Source organism: Lithobates pipiens, unplaced genomic scaffold (genome assembly GCF_037356315.1).
Source record: "Lithobates pipiens isolate NorthernLeopardFrog02 unplaced genomic scaffold, aLitPip1_a1.2 Scaffold_25, whole genome shotgun sequence".
Taxonomy (NCBI): domain Eukaryota; kingdom Metazoa; phylum Chordata; class Amphibia; order Anura; family Ranidae; genus Lithobates; species Lithobates pipiens.
In genome coordinates, this window is record NW_027507787.1 from 2,578,929 (window position 1) to 2,597,664 (window position 18,736).

Genomic DNA, 18,736 nt, shown 5'->3' on the forward strand with positions numbered 1-18,736 from the left:
CCATTTCACAAAGAAAGTGTAAAAAATGGTTAAATAAAACAAACACACTTTTGAAAAATTCCTTTATTAAAAATAAAAAAATAAAAAAAAGATTCCAGCGGCGGTAATCCACTCTTGCTATCCAGCGACGGACGATCATCTCTCCAGCGATGTCTCATCTCATCCAGCGCAGCGATCCTCCATCCTTCTTCTGTGTCCTCCACGGAGACACTGCAGGCATTCCGGCGGCTGACGTTTCTTATATACGGATGGCGGGGCCACCCGTCACCTGACCCCGCCCCCCTCCGACGCAAGGGGAAACCCGGGGTTCCCCGTGACGTATGGGTGACCCCGCCCCCCTCTGATGTAACGGAAACCTGCCTGTGTTACATCAGAGGGGTGCGGGTCACCCCTACGTCACAGGGAACCCCGGGTTTCCCCTTGCGTCAGAGGGGGGCGGGGTCAGGTGATGGGTGGCCCCGCCCTCCATATATAAGAAACGTCAGCCGCCGGAATGCCTGCAGTGTCTCCGTGGAGGAGACAGAAGAAGGATGTATTCGCTGCGCTGGATGACATGAGACATCGCTGGAGAGATGACCGTCCGTCGCTGGATAGCAAGAGTGGATTACCACCGCTGGAATCTTTTTTTTATTTTTTTATTTTTATTAAAGGAAATTTTCAAAAGTGTGTTTGTTTTATTTAACCATTTTTTACACTTTCTTTGTGAAATGGTAGGGGTACTTTTGTACCCCCTTACCATTTCAAACAGGGGGGGGCCGGGATCTGGGGGTCCCCTTGTTAAAGGGGGCTTCCAGATTCTGATAAGCCCCCCGCCAGCAGACCTCCACAACCACCGGCCAGGGTTGTGGGGATGAGGCCCTTGTCCTTATCAACATGGGGACAAGGTGCTTTGAGGGGTCACAGACCCCCAAAGCATCCTCCCAATGTTGAGGGCATGTGGCCTGGTACGGTTCAGGAGGGAGGGGGGCCGCTCTCTCGTCCCCCCCTCTTTTCCTGCGGCCTGCCAGGTTGCGTGCTCGGATAAAGGGTCTGGTATGGATTTTTAGGGGGAACCCCACGTCAATTTTTTTTTTAATTTGATGCGGGGTTCCCCTTAATATCCATACCAGACCTGAAGGGTCTGGTTATGGATATTTAGGGGGAACCCCACGTCAAATTTTTTCTTAAATTTGAGGCAGGGTTCCCCTTAATATCCATACTAGACCTGAAGGGCCTGGTAATTGAATTTGGGGGACCCCCACGCTTTTTTATTTATTTATTTTTTTATCAATTACTTTCAATGAGTGTTCTCTGTATTACGGAGCCGGCAATTCATAATAGCTGCGAGTGATTTTAAAGGACTTTTTTTCCTGCATAAATGACACTTTGTGCAGGGACAATTCTAAGCATGGGAAACATGCGCCCCTTCACAGGCATACTATAGACAACCCCCCCCCCCTACAAAATTTAAAGGAATATTACACTTTTATTGTTTCACTTTAATCATTATTAAAATCACTGCTCCCGAAAAAACGGCCGTTTTTAAAACTTTTTTTTGCATTGATACATGTCCCCTGGGGCAGGACCCGGGTCCCCAAACACTTTTTAGGGCAGTAACTTGCAGAATCTTTTCTCTCTGTCAAATCTTTTTTCTCTGTCGAATATTTTCTCTATATAATCTTGGAATAATATAGGTAAGGTTAAGCACATTCGACCACAGGTTCTATAGACACAGATTGTTGTCAGAGTCACGTCGAATCTCCTATTCTATATCGAACTGTTGTAACAATGAAAACGAAAATAAAGCATTTATTTATGTCGGATCTTTCGTTTTTCGGATTTTGTGCTTTCGTTATCGTTTGTCAAAACGAAAACGAAAATAGCTGAAATTCGGACGAAAATGCATTCGGACGAAAACGAATGCACATGTCTACAACATACCTTACCTGCAGTTTAATGCTTAAAGTGGTATAAAAATTGAAAAGCAAAAATGTATTATATTGCCGATTTCAAATTCTTAGATGTAGTGATTGCAGTCGTTTTCTTTTTTAGGCTTTCTTTCTTTCTTTTCATTTCATCTGGTGATCTGGTCAGTAAGTCTGTTGTTTTCCTGTTGATGTAGCAGTTAGATGGTGGAAACAAACCATTTATCACTGAAAGGGCTGCTTACAATGATCAGTTTTTATTGATTTAAACCTTTATCCCAAAAGGAAAACTGTTTGCTGTAAGAGCTTATAAAGTGTTAGCTGGAGTTTGGCATCAATTTGAATTTGCTAGTCTATCTAACCCCCCCCCCCCCCCCCAGACTGATAACACTGCTATCCAAATGTGCCCCCTGTTCTCCAGAGTAGTGGCACACTAATACGGGAGGTGTGTTACTGGCCAGATCACCAGATGTAAGCAGAGGGAAGTATATTAAAGTTTTGGGTTTAATATCACTTTAATGGTGGGTTGTTTAATTTTATATTGAACATAGATTCACCTGATATAGGATGTCTGAGTGTGTGATAGTGACAAATTTGGCTGCAATCATTGCTGAAAACACAGGGAGGGAGGCTCTCAGAGAGGATGCCCTCATCATACAGGTATGAGCTCAAATACCCTCTTAGCTCTTGTACACACGGTCAGACATTCCGACAACAAAATCCGTCGGATTTTTTCCGAAACCGGTGTGGCATACACACGGTCATACAAAGTTGTCGGAAAATCCGATTGTTCAGAACGTGATGACGTTCATTCGTTACGATGGGACTACGTTCAGGCTAGTAGCCAATAGCTTTGGTCTCATAATTTGATCTGAGCAAGTGTGGCACTTTGTCCGATCAGAGTTCTCTACAAACGATTGGACAAGGTCCGATCGGATCATGTTGTCGGAAAATTTTATAGCCAAGCTCTCCAACTTTGTCCGTCGGATATTCCGACGGAAACAGTCCGATGGAGCCCACACACGGTGGAGCCTACAACACGGTCCGATCAGACATTTTCCAACCGTGTGTACAAGGGCTTACAGGAAATCAATTAAACATGGCAATCCCTATAGTTCCCAGGAAGAAGTCTTGTAACCACTTGAATGGTCTCCAATGTTATCTATTCAGAGAAATGCATTCCCCAATGTCCATCACATGGCACATACTCACAGGACAATGTATTTCCTTCTACTGATAATGGGCTTTTTAATTACCTTATAGGATGCACGTATATGAATGAAATATCCAGGATGCAGAGTAAAATTTATCTTGACTAATTTCCAGGGCTTTGTAGGCTTTTTTCTAAATATATATGTTGCTATTTAAAGCCCAACTCCAGGAATGAACCCCTGCACTACAAGGGTTAACTGCTTGTTTAGTCTAGGAGTGCTATCGACTATAATTAAGGCTGCAAGCCAGTTGAAACACATTAGTGCACTGCATCCTCTTTTTTAATGCATTTGCCTGATCTATTGCAAAGTATTTTTGGACGGAAACACTGTGTGCAAAATATATTCTCTTACCATTAGATATGTGGACAGACGGATGTCCTTCTGTGCACCAGACTCTTTTGCAAAGTCTTAAAAACCTGGCCGAGCAGGTATACTATTTTTATTGCTTTCAAGAATAAGAGGTAATACTTACCTTTTTCCATGCTCAAGCAGATGTAATATTCAGGGGTCGTAGACCAGTCACTATAGCAGTAGAGAGGCTCCCATCAACTAGCTGGACAAGTCCAGAAGCCAGACACCCTGGTGGATGACACAGGCTCACCTGAGGTGCAGAGTCTAAGTAATAATCGATATTCGCCAGAGCTCCTGTTGGTGGAGATGGGTTTTTCTATGTGTTAGTACCAGGTTGTGGTCTTCAGTATCGCCTCACCAGGAGGTGAGAAAGCCAGGGTCCAGCAGCAGACATAGCAGGTAGAGATAAGCAGAAGCGTGGTCAGTAAACAAGCCAAAGGTCAGTAACTAGTGGTTGCAGGTTGGAATCAAGCAGAAGCTTTGTCGGGGAACAAGTCAAATATTAGTGGTAGCGAACATATGAATGGTAGGAGTGAAAAGACTGATATAATGGAAGGAGAGAGCACAATAATCTGGCAAACAGGAAGTGCAAAGGCATGGCTAAAAAAGGAAGTTCAGTAGCAAAGGGTTCAAGGTTCAAGAGAAACAAGGTTCAAGGCAAAATCATTTAGGGATTGTCCAGGGAGCTGTCCACCAAGAAGAGACACTGCCAGACACAGCAGAGGTCACAGATTCAGCCGTGTCCTGAAAGCAGGGCTCTTCTAGCAGTGTGAGCAGCCCCAGGCAGCCTCCTCTTCAAGGCACTCCCAACTGCAGTTGTACTCCTGCCTCCTCCGCATTAATAGCCCTGCATTGTACATTATATTACAGAGTGAGAAGAAGAGTGCTGGACCTGGCCAGAGCAGGAATAAGATAAGTACTACATCCTCTTCAACTGCTCTTAGCCCTTGTACACACGGTCCGAGAATCCGTCGGAATGTGTCCTATCGGACCGTTTTGTCGGATAATCCGACTGTGTGTTGTATGCATCGGACTGTTTCCGTCGGACCAAATTTTCCAACTTGCTGGAAATATTTTCCGACAAACTGGTCCGATCGGACATACTCCGATCATGTGTAGAGAATTCCGATCGGACAAAGTGCCACGCATGCTCAGATCAAATTCCTAGACCAAAGCTATTGACTACTAGCCTGAACGTAGTCCCGTCGTAATGAAATAACGTCATCACGTTCTGAACGATTGGATTTTCCGACAACTTCGTCTGACCGTGTGTATGCAACAGTTTCGGACAAGATCCGTCGGACAAAATCCGACGGACAGAATCCGTTGGATTTGGTTGTCGGAATCTCCGACCGTGTGTACAAGGGCTTAGACCTCAGACATTCAATTTTTACAGTGCAGGGGAGGGGGCCCTACTGCAAGGAAAGATTTTGTCTAATTTCTTGAGTTGGGCTTTAAATTATCTACTAATAAAATACAAGTCTAATTATGTTCAGAATATGACATAGAATTTAAAAAACAAAACTTTGTTGCTTTCTGTGCTTGTGTTATCCAGCAAAGAAAACAGATAAGGACTGTCCTGACTACTGCTCAGCAAACAAGCATAAAGACGAGTGTGAGATGTGTGGGGGACTGGGCTCCCTCACCGGACGGTGCCAATGGAGACAGGGACATGGTGAAGGTATAATGCATTTATTTGGTCACACTTGCCCTAACAGATAACAATGTATGTAATGTTTTAATAACTCTATATGACGACTGCCTTCAAACTGCACAAAGAAACACCCATAGCAGATTAGTCAGTAATGCTATATGGTTTCATTTAGCCAGATAATGGATAAAAAAAGCTTTGAAAATCTCACATACCCTGGGATTCATAAAGAATGTCATAGATACTCTTTAGAAGTCTATTTCACAGTAGTGCAACAAATGGCAAATTCATGTGCGTAAGGTGTATATGAATGTGGCGCAACTCTTACAGAACTGTCACAAGCATCCCTCCTCTCGTGGAGTTTTATAGGTAGAAAATCATCTCGGAGCCATTGTGCGAGTAATGGAAATGTATCAAATATCAGTTCCAGAGGATCACAAATCTTGGCACAAAATTGTCTCAAAAATGTAGCAGGATAATCACACGTGACATAATTAACACAAAAGAGGTCTTGTGTACCTTCACTTTCCTTTACCTATATGGTGGTATTTCTTTATTAATTTGATGTAATGGAATGCCATACAGTAAAGGTGTCGTAAATGAGAATAACCTGAATTTGACCCACATTTTGGAAATAAAAGATGTCAATAGACGAATAATTTTTTTTGATCCAAATCTGGCTGGTCCCTGCTGAACGGTCTGAATTTGGATCCATCTATGACCAGCTTAAAAGGGAAAATATTGTGCTTTTATGATTTTTCAGCTACATTCATACAGCCAGAAATGTCTTACAAATGCCTTTATTGAATTGTCCCTGTTGCTTCTGTTGTCCAACATTTTTTATTCTCATTTACTTTCCAAGGTATCAGCAAAAACTATTCTACCTGTACCCCAAGTACCTCAACCTGCCCCGATGGCAACTGTGATTCTGTGGAGAGCAAAGATCCATTAATCTGCCCCCAGGACTGCACAAGTGTGTTTCTTGAATGAACTGTAGCAAGTATACCTTGTTATGATATGCTTTTGTATAAGAAACTAAAAATAAGTGAAAACTGTATGTAAAACAAAAAAAAATGTGTGTATATATATATATATATATATATATATATATATTTATGGTCGGAGCCCTCCGCTGTAAGAGATATGAAAGAACACATAAACACGTCACAAGACTAACAACATAAAATAGACCTGAGTTGTGCCCTTGGTCTGCTGTAAGGTAAGCCCTGGTGAGCTGGGCGGTGAGCCCTGCTCTGCTGGGCGATATGCCAAGAGAAGGCCGCATACCTTAAGAAAGTAAATGGATGTTTCTGTAGAGAAACGTTTTTAAGTGAAGTACTCTGAGAAGGGAAATGGGTGGGTGGGTACCTTGCACTGGAACCGACACAGACCGTTGTGGGTGGTCTGATTATATACCCTCCGGGCTCCTCCCATAATTACGGGCCACCATACTGGCCCTCTTATTTATGGTCGGAGCCCTCCGCTGTAAGAGATATGAAAGAACACATAAACACGTCACAAGACTAACAACATAAAATAGACCTGAGTTGTGCCCTTGGTCTGCTGTAAGGTAAGCCCTGGTGAGCTGGGCGGTGAGCCCTGCTCTGCTGGGCGATATGCCAAGAGAAGGCCGCAAAAGATTTGGTGTAGGGAGGTAATTATTAATTTATGTACAACAAGACACTACGGGGCAAAGTTTCTGAAGGCTCAGGACATTTCCACTTGTGGATTGGAGATGTATCGAGAAAAGCAGGTGGATTCCCGCCTGCCCATCTTTGATCGCGTGGACTGGGACCCCGTTTCGTGAGGCTGCTGATGCTGCTCCAATGCGAAAGAATGTCCAAGAAAATGACCAAGGTCCTGGCCTAATTTGCTCAAAAGGAACCTGACGTGACTAATAAACTGGTTGCTGCCTGGGGTACTAATCGAGAACGGTAGTAATGGGCTGTCCTGCGAGGGATCAAACATATGGGCCAAAAATTGATCTAGGATGGACACGGGGCACCAGGCTTTGAGAGTTTGGAAAGGTTTTAGGTCAACCCCTGGACCAGACTATTGTGTTTTGGACACGCTGAGGAGCAAGATGAAGTCTGATGGCGTGTGAGGTGGTGTCTATGTAACACTTTACAACTGGGATGGTGACAGTATTCACTGGGGCGTAAGAAGCTGTAGAAAGCCAGGTAGATGGCTGCTTGAAGGATCAGGCTGAATTTAGCCAAAAGGGGAATGTGACAGGATGAAAGACATGTCTCGGAATATGGCGCTGGTGACGGGTAGCCGTTTGATACTGATTTGGGGTCATTGCCTGTGAATACCACACAACATGGTCTTGACCGTATGGGCGGCGAACAAGACGGTTTGTTAGGATCTCATAAGGGGATGAAATACTGGATGTCAGCTGAGTGGGATCTAAGGTATTGTGTGACAATGCCAACTGTGTGCGGTGGCATAATATGAAGACCGGGATGTGATGGAGAACTCTTGGTATTGCTCTGGGGTTTGAGGCTAGTAACCTGACATAGAACCTCTAGGCTGCCCGGTAGGCCTTCAGGGTGTTGTGAGATAGTGAAAGATTAATAAGGCAGGTAGCGTCGTGAAAGTGTTGTTTGAATCCGAGGTTAGCTACGACCAGTGTGGGATAAGAGACATGGTCGGGTCGGTTCCAGGTTCCTGCAAAAAATAACGAAGCAAAGTTAACGGGTAGTGCGTCGGCCAGATTATTGCATTTGTCTGGGATGTGGACGCATAGGACGTTAGATTGGTGCTGTGGGGATAGTGGCACCAGCCTGCACAGGAAGGCCACGATGGCCAGCTACTAGGACCTCCTTTATTGGTTTATTGGCTTGGTTGTCTGTGGCGAACGCCACTGTTTGTCCTACCCAGTTGTTGCACCAGACTTGAGCTGCTGCGACAATGGGGTAGAGGTCGAACAAAGAGGAGGACTAACTGAACCCAGGAATCAAGAGGATTTCTGACGGCTATGGCCCTATAAACCCAATTTGGCCAAAATTGAGGCGAGGACCTGTGGAGGCTGCGGTGACCATGACTACCTGAGATGAAGAGAGATGCTGAGGGAATACACATTGGCATGCCATTCCAATTTGTGAGAAAATCGACTCTCATGGGCAGATCTGCTATAGCTGGCACATCTTAATTTAAGGATTTAGTCAGGGTCTTTGCCTGGAAGAGAAACACTAAAAGATGGGAGGTAAAAGATCCCCTTGAGTCTGGCTGCTGCCTTGGCTGAAAATGAGCAGTGATAGTCAAAGGATGGGCACCCTGCATACTTGTGACCTGCTGCGTGCAGATACGGGTCCAATTCTACCCTCCTGTTGGGGTTGCTCTGCCTAGCATGTCTCTGACTGTCCCCAAGGCCCGCACAAACTCTGTGACAGTGAGCTTGCGATTAAGTAAAGGGTCTCTGGCCTTCAGGATGACGGAGACATCTCCCCGCGAATATGATTTGTTCTAGGCCAAGTTGTGTACTGCTATGAGGAGGGATGCTAAGTTAACGTCGTTGTCATCCAAGATGTCCTCCTAGATGCCCTGCTAGGACAAGGTGTGCAGGGAAGACGATGGTGCAGAAGTTGGGTGTATCTGTAAGTGAAGGTACGGGAATGACGGTGGTGACTGGAGCTGGTAGGGGCACGGCTGGGCGTACCTCCAGGGCTGTCACTCTGCTTGGACTTCGGCGACTGCTGCTGACAGTGTGGTTACCCAGGAGTGCAGCTGAGTAGTCGCAAAGAAGATAGACTGAAGTGGTGCCTGGAAGGGCTACCACTGGCGGTGGAAACAGTAGCCTAAAGGCTTGGTGTCCTGGCTGCAGCAGGGTAGGATTTACTCCTACGACACCGTTCTGCTATGAGCTTATTTTATTTTATTTTTTTTATTATTATTTTTTTTATTATTATTTATTTTTTTTTTTTAATTGGTCCAAGCTCTTGTGAGACTGTAAACCGCCGCTTGCTGAGCCCGTAAAGGGTGATGGCAGGGCTGAGGCAAAGTCCTCACTGTCTGCCTGCGACATGGCGTCAACTAAAAGCAAGGGGGGGGGTGCGTATGTTTGAGGTAAGTTGCAAAGGTAGGAGGGGATAGTTGCGTTGGGTAGATAAGATGAAAGGCGGAAGGAAACAAGAAGAATAGGACAAGGAACGACAGACATAGTGACAGTTGGTTTGCGCTCGAGCGCTGTTGAGTGTGACTTTAGAAAACTCAAAAGAATGCGTAACAACCGAGGTGAGCCAGGAGGTGACTGGCTAGGTAACCGATAGCTCGGGTGTCAGTCTGTGCTCGGCACAGACTAATGAACCAGAGCGCCCCAGGGCGGACTGGGGTGGGTAGCTGAAGTCTGGTATACTAAGTAGGAATGTTGCGATCTGTAGTTAATTGACGTGGGTTCGGTCTACTAATGCTTGCACTGCCAGCAAGAATGGAGATTAGGCGACCTTGTCTGCGTATTGAAGGCTTGTGCTTCGAAAACAGAGTGAAGTGCACAGAAGTATGTGACAGTTGCTAACGCCTCAGGAGCAGGTCAAATTCTGTATGTGAAGTAAAAATATGTAGTGAAAGAGTGTTTAAGAGAAAGGGGGAATCCCATTGAACTACACACCTAACTTTATGCACTAGTTGTGAAGTTGACTGGTTGGAGGCGAGAACTGAGTTGACCGGGAGCCTGTAGTAAGGTGACATGAGAATTTCGTTTTGACAATGGGGAATGCAAAGAGCTGTTTGGGGCAAAGCTGGCCCCCTGGTGAAGATGCAAGCCCTCGACAATGGGTTTTTTTTTTTTTGTTTTTTTTTTTTTTGTTTTTTTGGAAGATACTGTCCAAACCTGGTGCAGGGTGGACTAACTGGTGTACCAACTGGCCTAAAAGGGGAAAGCGACAGAGAAAACGATGAGCAGCCGTGTTGCTACTGGAGACGATGAGTGGCAGTTTGAGCCATTTGCTGAAATGCTTGCAGCGATTGCAAGGAAGCGGCCTTATTTGAATTATAAATTGAATTATGAGGTGAGAATGAATGAATGAATGAGGTGAACAGCTGTGTTGCTACTGGAGACGATGAGTGGCCGTATTAAGCCATTGCAAGAAAGCAGCTTTATTTGAATCTATAAATTTAATTATAAGTGTGTAGGAATGAGGAGAGCAGCCGTTTTGCTACTAGAGATGAGTGGCCGTATTGAGCCATTGCATCGATGCTCGCAGCGATTGCAAGGAAGCAGCTTTATTTGAAAGGTGAAAGCAATGTTTGCGGATTTATAAGTGTGTAGGTATGAGGTGAACAGCAGTGTTGCTACTGGAGACGATTGGCAGTTTTGAGCCAAATGCAGAAAGACTTGCAGCGATTGCAAGAACGCAGCTTTGTTGAAAGGCGAAAGAAAGGTTATAGAGGAAATGTGATTATGTAGGAATGACCGTGCGCAATACTGAGCAAATTGGTGGAGATAATTGTGTACGATAATGTATGGATAGACTGAGAAGGTCAAATGTAAGTACTGCTGAATTCGTACAGTCGATGTGACTAGTTTGAACTGGGCTATAGCTATGGAATAGTCTGCGAAAGATTTGACTCATTTGAGTCGGTGATGCAACAGGATTCGGCTTGGTTGCGTTTGGCAAAGACTGGAATCGTTGCGCCGACGCTGCGACTAGACTCGAATCCTCCGTCGATGCGACTGAGAGGCTCGTATATGGGATCCGACCGTATCGCTGAGGATATGGCTGGGTTCGGATTGATTGAATTGTGATGGTGGTTGAAGGGGCTGGTGATTGTCAATGATCCGAAACATAGAAGCGAAGTTGCGACTAGATTCGAAACGGCCGTAGATGCGAGGTGACTACAGGGCTCGTATGACAGATCTGTCAGTGTTGCAGATGATATGGCTGGGTTTGAATCGACTAAATGGTGATGGCGGTTGAAGGGGCTTGTGACTGCCGGGGATCCGAAACATAGAAGCGAAGTTGCGACTAGATTTCGAATCGGCCGTAGATGTGAGGTGACTACGGGGTTCGTATGACAGATCTGACCGTATTGCCGATGATATGGCTGGGTTCGAATCAACTAAATGGCGATGACGGTTGAAGGGGCTTGTAATTGCCGAAACATAGAAGCGAAGTTGCGACTAGATTTCGAATCGGCCGTAGATGCGAGGTGAGTAAGGGGCTTGAATGTCGGATTTGACCGCATCGACCGTGAAGTGATCGGCTCGAGTAAACCCGCGTTGGGTAGAAAGGATGAAATACATGAAAGATGACATAGACTTATGGTGGCGTAAGTGCAACTTTGCAAAACGAACATGATAAGGTAACTATTGGAGTTTAGAAGAGCGGTAACAACAAAGTCCTACCTGCGACAGCGAGTGTGTAGCGGTCCGAGCGTGGGACAATCGATGAAGATATACGACCGATCTCGAAGGTACAACTACGTGGACATGCAGTGAGTTGGCAGAGTCAGCCTCTGCAATGCATTTGACACGAATCAGCTCAAAAATGTATGAGATGAATCTGATATAAATTGGCAGTAAGGAGTATCTGATACGAATTGGTTGTAGAGTGTATGCCATTCCTTACTGTGAAACCAAACACCTATCAACCACCCATCCCCCCAGGCTAGTCAAGTGCACGAAAGACATCAGGTGGGTTTAATTACACCCCAATCAGCCACAGAAACCCATACAAACAATACCTGTTTATCTCAAAAAAGGATGAGAACAGTGAATTTATAACCAGTGAAGCCTATGGCGAGTGATATTGGAGAACGACCAACAGCGACTCGAAGGCTTGGATCTATGAATGAATCGTACGTTTGGTAGAAAGAATTTACGAATGTACTATGCCTGTGCCGAACAATGTCGGGACATGAGTGTCAACAACTCAGAGGTAGGTTTTGCGAAAGGGGTGCAGGATAGTAAGCATGATAAGTCGCAAGTTTGCACATGATATGAAAAGATTCGGATACTACTTATCTGCGACCATGAGCGGGAACCGCAGACGAAGACCACGAATGAAGAAGCCGAAGTGCACCTACGATTGGACGCACGGATAGACGACCGTGAGGGAGCTGAGAAGAGTCAGCCCCTTGATGTGCAGTACCTTGCACTGGAACCGACACAGACCGTTGTGGGTGGTCTGATTATATACCCTCCGGGCTCCTCCCATAATTACGGGCCACCATACTGGCCCTCTTATATATATATATATATATATATATATATATATATGTATGTATATGTGTGTGTATATATATATATATATATATATATATATATATATATGTATGTGTGTGTGTGTGTGTAAATATATGTATATATATATATATATATATATATATATATAATTTTTTTTTTTATACAGGTATTTATCTAGTGCCAACAATTTACTTAGTGTTCACATCAGTCCCTGTCCTCAAGGAGTTTACACTTTAAAGTCCCTATCTCACATGCATATATACAGTTGTGTTAAAAATAATAGCAGTGTGTTTAAAAAAGTGAGTAAAGCTCAAAATCCTTATAATAGCTTTTATTTCCATACACGCAAATGCATTGGGAACACTGCACAGTCTTTTATAAATCAAAACATGAAGAAAAAATTTAAAAATGTGTTATTACTTTACAGAAAGTGAAGAAAAAAAGAATATTAGGCTTTTCCCCCCAAAAAAGCAGTGTCAGCATTTTTTTTGCAAAGTCAAACATTTACTATATAAACTGAAAAAAGCTTTTAGATTTAGCTTTCCTGTGAATAACAGAACTAATATTTAATTGTATAACCACTGTTTCCGAGAGCTGCTTCAAAACTGTGTTGCATGGAGTTGGCCAACTTCTGGCACCTGTGAATAGATATTCCAGCTCAAGACAATTGCTCTACATTCTACATTTTCCCTGAATTTCTTGGTTATACCTCAGGAACAGCTTTTTTGGTGTCACCCCACAAGTTTTCTATTGTATTAAGGTCCGGGGATTGGGCTGGCCATTCTATAACATTAATCTTGTAAGTCTGGAACCAAGATGTTGCTCACTTACTGGTGTGTTTGGGGTTGTTGTCTTGTTGAAACACCAATTTCAAGGGCATTTCCTCTTTGGCATAAGACAACATGACCTCTTTGCGTATTTTAATGTATTAAAATGAATCCATGATACCTGGTATGCAATAGATAGGCCCAACACCATAGTTTGAGAAACATCCCCATATCATGATGCTTGCGTCACCATACTTCACTGTCTTTACAGTATACTGTGGCTTGAATTCAGTGTTTGGGGTGCTGTCTGACAAACTGTCTGCGACCCCTAGATCCAAAAAGAACAATCTTGCTTTCATCAGTCCACAAAATGTTCTGCCATTTCTCTTTAGGCCAGTCAATGTGTTCTTTGGCAGATTGGAACCTCTTCAGCCCATGCCCTTTTTTCAACAATGGGACTTTGTGGGGACTTCCTGCCGATAGCTTGGTTTCATAAAGGTGTCTTCTAATTGTTACAGTACTCCCAGGTAACTTTACACCGTCTGTCATCATCCTGGAGCTGATAATTGGCTTAGTCTTTGCTATTTTGGTTATTCTTTAATCCATTTGAATGGTAGTTTTCCGTTTTCTTCCACGTCTTTCTGGTTTTGGTTGCCATTTTAAAGCATTTAAGATAATTTTTGCTGAGCAGCCTATCAGTTTCTGAACTTCTTTATGGCTACTTTCACACTGGGGTGAGGGGGGCATTAGTGGTAACGTTAGCGATGCTTTACCACTGTTATAGTGGTGATTTTCAGCTGCTAGCGGGATGCTTTTAACCCCCACTAGCGGCCGAATAAAGAATTAAAAGCGCCGCTGACAGAGCCCTTTTTCAGGTGCTTCGGCAGTGGTGCCCATTGATTTCAATGGCAGGGGCGGTGGAAGAGCGGTGTATGAACCGCCCAAAAGATGCTGCTTTCAGGACTTTTTCTAATGTCCTGCAAACGCACCGCTCCAGTGTGAAAGCATTCGGCCTCTCACACTGGGGCTGCAGGAGAGGCACCTCAAAAACGCCCCAGTGTGAAAGGGGTCTATATGTTTTCCCCTCTCCAATCATCTTTTTAATCAAAGTATGCTTTTCTTTAGAACAATGTCTGGAACAACCCAGTTTACTCAGATTTTCATGTACAACATTTGCTGCCTTTACCCTTAAATAAGGGCCATCTGTTTGATACCTTTTTTTTTCACAGACTGAATAAATTCACTAATTGAACTCCACACTGCTATTATTTTGAACACTCCCCTTTCAATTAATGATTTAATTACACAGAATCAGCAGCATGCATGTCATGACTGTTGGGTCTGTTGGTATTCCATTACTCTGCTACAAGTACTAGTAAATTATTTGCCATGTAGAAATATAATTTATACCAAAAATAGTGATTGATCTGGTAAGTGATGTTGGACTGCTATTATTTTGAACACAATTGTACATATGCTAGGGTCAGTTTAGGCTGGAGACAATTGGGCTACATTCCCGTTTATCGGTGGATAGTTTGCTGCATACAGAAGTTCCAGGTCATAACATGACCCATTTGGAGTTATTATTGAAATGTCTATGTCTCTCCGGGTGCATAATACATTTCAGATAAGTATATATATTGAAAAAAAGTTTTATAGTAGAGTAGGATAAGGCTAGGACCCCATTAGATCAGTGTTTCCATACTCCAGTCCTCAAGGCGCACCAACAGGTCACGTTTTCAAGATTTCCCTCAGATGGAACAGCTGTGGTAAATACTAAGGCAGTGAAACTGATTAAATCACCTGTGCAAAATAATGGAGAGCCCGAAAACATGACATGTTGAGGCACCTTGAGGACTGGAGTTGAGAAACACTGCATTCGATTTTTATTGCTGTGATCCTGTTGCAGATTTTCCTTCACTTCCTGTCTGATAAAACTGTTGTTTCTCTGGCAGAAAGTAAGAGAAAATCATACTAATGAAACCCTGGATAGCATTAAACTCTGATAGGTATCTAACCCTTTCCCATTTTATCCAAACCTAAAAGAGAAATGTTTTGAATGCCGCGTACATACGACCGGACTTTCTGGCAGAAAAGGTTCGGCGGTCTTCCGACGAACTTTCAACGGAGTTACGATGGACTTCCGAATGAACGGACTTGCCCACACACAAACGGACTAAAGTCCGTTCAAAAATCTGCTCGTTTTGAAGGTGATGACGTACGACGGGACTAGAAAAGGAAGTTCAATAGCCAGTAGCCAATAAATGCTCTTGTATGGTATTTGGTCTGTCGGACCAGCATACAGACAAATGGTTTTCCCGATAGGAATTGATCGGACAGATTTGAAACATGTTTTATTTCTTGGTCCGGCTGAATTTGTTAAAGAAAAATTATCGCACTATCCCACACACGATCGGACTATCCGACAGAATGATTCCGTCGGACCTATTCTGACGGAAAGTCCAGTTTTGTGAACGCAGCATAACAGTTTTCTGATTTGTTTGTATAGTTCAATTTACACCCACCCCTGGACTTGGTCTTTATATAATTAGATTTGTCTTCCATTGCTGATTTCTGAATCTAAAAGAAAGTCTTCTGTCCTAGATTTGTGTTGTTTTAAGTTGAAATACAGGTATATAGAGTGATACATATTAGAAATAGGTATATATTGCAACCGTTTAACCCCTCAAAAGAATTGTAGTTTTGTTCAGGCAATCTTGTTACCTGAGAACCCTATAAGAGTTAGTAAAGTCAGATCAGTGCTTAAAGGTGACAGGATATGCACTTTCTTCAGAGCTATGCTGGACTTATTAGAAAATCTTTGCGTTTTTTTTAAATTAATATTGTGTTTTTCTTCTTGATCAGAGCTGGATATCATTGGTGGTCATGAAAAAGGGATTCCTGCTGGAATTAAGGCAGGCCATGGCACGTGTTATTGCTTAATCCCTAACAAGTGTTTCTGCGAGAACAACATTATAGAGGGTAAATCATTCCTCCATCTTTTAATTCATTCATTGACACTGAAAATATTATGTTGATTAGGGCTCAGTCCACCCAAAATAAATGTTTTAAGTGCTGACAGTATCTAATACTGTATCAGTGCAATCTAAATGAAGATTTATGGGAAATCTCGGGGTTATTATTACTGAAAGATATTCAAGTAAGTAACTGCTGGTTTACAGTATCACAACATTTTCCCCATACCCTTATAGTTAGTTATGTATAAATCTGAGCTTTATTGAACACCTAATTGCATCGTTGGTCTTCAAACTGTGGCCCTTTCTTTGCCTTTATCTGAACTTTGAGGCATTATTTCTGCCACTGACACCAACGATAGGGCACTATTCCTCCTGCTGACACCAACAATGGGACATATTTCCTTCCACTGACACCAACAATCAGGTGCTATTTCTTTCACTGAAAACAATGATGGGGCACTATTCCTCCCATGGACACCAAGAATGGGACATAATTCCTTCCACTCACACTATTAATCGGCACTATTCCTCCCACTGACACCAACGATGGGGCACTATTCTTCCCCCTAATACCAAAGATGATGCATTGTTTACTCCCAACAATGGCCTCTGGCATATACTGTGTTTACTGTCGGTTATGATTTTATGACTTTGGGCACTACATTCATGTCTATGTCCAGTATATGTACCCAAAGCCCTGATCTTTGTTAAATATTGTGGATGTTGATTTTTTTTACTACTTCATCAGTGGTTTAACCAATGGGCACCAATTTCTTTAGAATTCTTTATAGCACTTGTTATACTATTGGCAATGTGTGAAAGAAGGATTCATGTGATGCTATATTGTTTTACGTACTATTTTTGTAATTGTTGTAATAGTCATTTGGGCAGAAGTCAAATACTAACTTGCACTCACTAATACTCATATATTCTTGCATATACACACATGCCAATGCAAGCTAATGACATCACTTTTATGTTATGAAGATATACAAGAAATATGTCCTTTATAATACTGGGCCTTTATTATTGCTCTTAAGAAAAACCAAGAAAAAAATTGTTAATATACAGTTCTATACTATACTATAATAACAATAATTAATAAGTATACAGTTCTGAAAACTTTTCTCCAAAGTGAAATGATATAAGGAATTTTTTTCTTGTATGCTAATTAAATCCCCACTCCAGAAATATGAAAAAAAATCTACCATTGCAATGCGGCTCCCCTGCACTGCAAAGGTTAAAGGTTTGTTATGTCTAGGTGGTAGTGGAAGAGACATTGTTACCTATTTTATCCCCGACTCAGGTCAGCTCCAGCGCTGCCCTCTTCTTCACGAAGGGTCAATTTGTAGGTAGTCTCCCGATGTCATAATTTATGATGTGGGGGTATTAACTATGCATTGTACGTAGAGGAGGTTCGAGAGCAACTGCAGCTGTGATTAGTTTACAGAGGAGCCATTGAGATCCAGCTGGCTCATGGAATAAGTCAAGTATTTCTCCTTATTTCAGTACCCCTAAACATAATTTAACTCTTGCAGTTCGTGAGGACCCACGAAAGGGAAGATTTTTTTCTAATTTCTGGAGTTGGGCGTTAACACATTTCTTTTATTTTTTTTGTTTTAATGATTAAGCAATATATCAAAGTACAAATAAATTGTTAGAAAAAGAACATGGCATAGATACATTTAATAACATTAATCATGGCTGAAGATTATCTTGTTGGTTATCAAGTAAAAGAAATATTTAAGCTAATAATCCTAGTAAACTAGGTCATAAAGAAATACAAAGCACCCAAGTATAAAGTAACTCTCTCTCACTCCTCTCCCCTCCCCACTCTCTCTAACTTGTTGGGGGGGGGGGGAGAGAAGGAGTATAAACAGGGAGGCAAAGGAAAGGAAGGATATGGTGATAAGAGAGAATGGATGGGATGGTATAAAGCTAGGTAGAGAGAACGATGCAAGATTGAATATGGATGTTTACATTACTTCTCGTTCCTTCTCCCATAATTGGGAGAAGGAATGGAAGAAGAGCTGAAAATGTTTTCTTAAACTGGAATGAAGTCTCCAAGTTTAGCTTGGGATGGAAAAAGAGCTGGAAATATTTTTCTTAAACTGGAATGAAGTCTCCAAGTTTAGCTTGGGAATAATTAAGGCGTGAAGTTATTTTCCACATGCGGCAGTGTAGGCATTGGTGGTTTTGTCGTTTTGCCAACAGTACCATGTTTTAGTAAATTTAGTGAGTTTTTTCCTGAGAGATGTTAACTAGTTCTTCAATGCAGAAAGGCAGAAAGTCAATGCATTCCGTCACATTGGCAATCAACCCATACACCTACAAAAGTGGAATGGTTCCACAGACTTAATAAAATGGAAGCGATCGAAGAACTAGTTAACACATTTTTCTACACATGCACAGGTGCCCAAGGTATGATGTGGAACCAGATGATAAATGAGTAGGTAACACTCATCTTTGAGTGTACTATATATTTACAGAAATAGGGATGTTTTTTTTTCAAAGTTGTTCAGAAATCATCCTTCAGGAATGTGCATTGAAATAAATAATTGATTTCCGAAATAAAGATTCTTATCCTTACGTAAGAATTTGAAATTTGAGATGCATGATGTCATATTGAAATGTTGTTGAAATCTCTGGAGACAAAATTGACTGAAGGAGATATAGGATCTGATG

The 18,736-nt window shown here is 42.6% G+C and overlaps 1 protein-coding gene across 1 annotated transcript in view; it reads left to right on the plus strand.

The window, feature by feature from the left end:
- RET (ret proto-oncogene) overlaps positions 1-18,736 on the plus strand; it is a 158,914-nt gene that overhangs the window by 105,191 nt on the left and 34,987 nt on the right. The window contains exons 8-10 of the mRNA XM_077453957.1: positions 5,025-5,150; positions 5,983-6,093; positions 15,939-16,055. Of these exons, the coding sequence (XP_077310083.1) occupies positions 5,025-5,150; positions 5,983-6,093; positions 15,939-16,055 (354 nt within the window). The remainder of the gene's footprint in view (positions 1-5,024; positions 5,151-5,982; positions 6,094-15,938; positions 16,056-18,736) is intronic.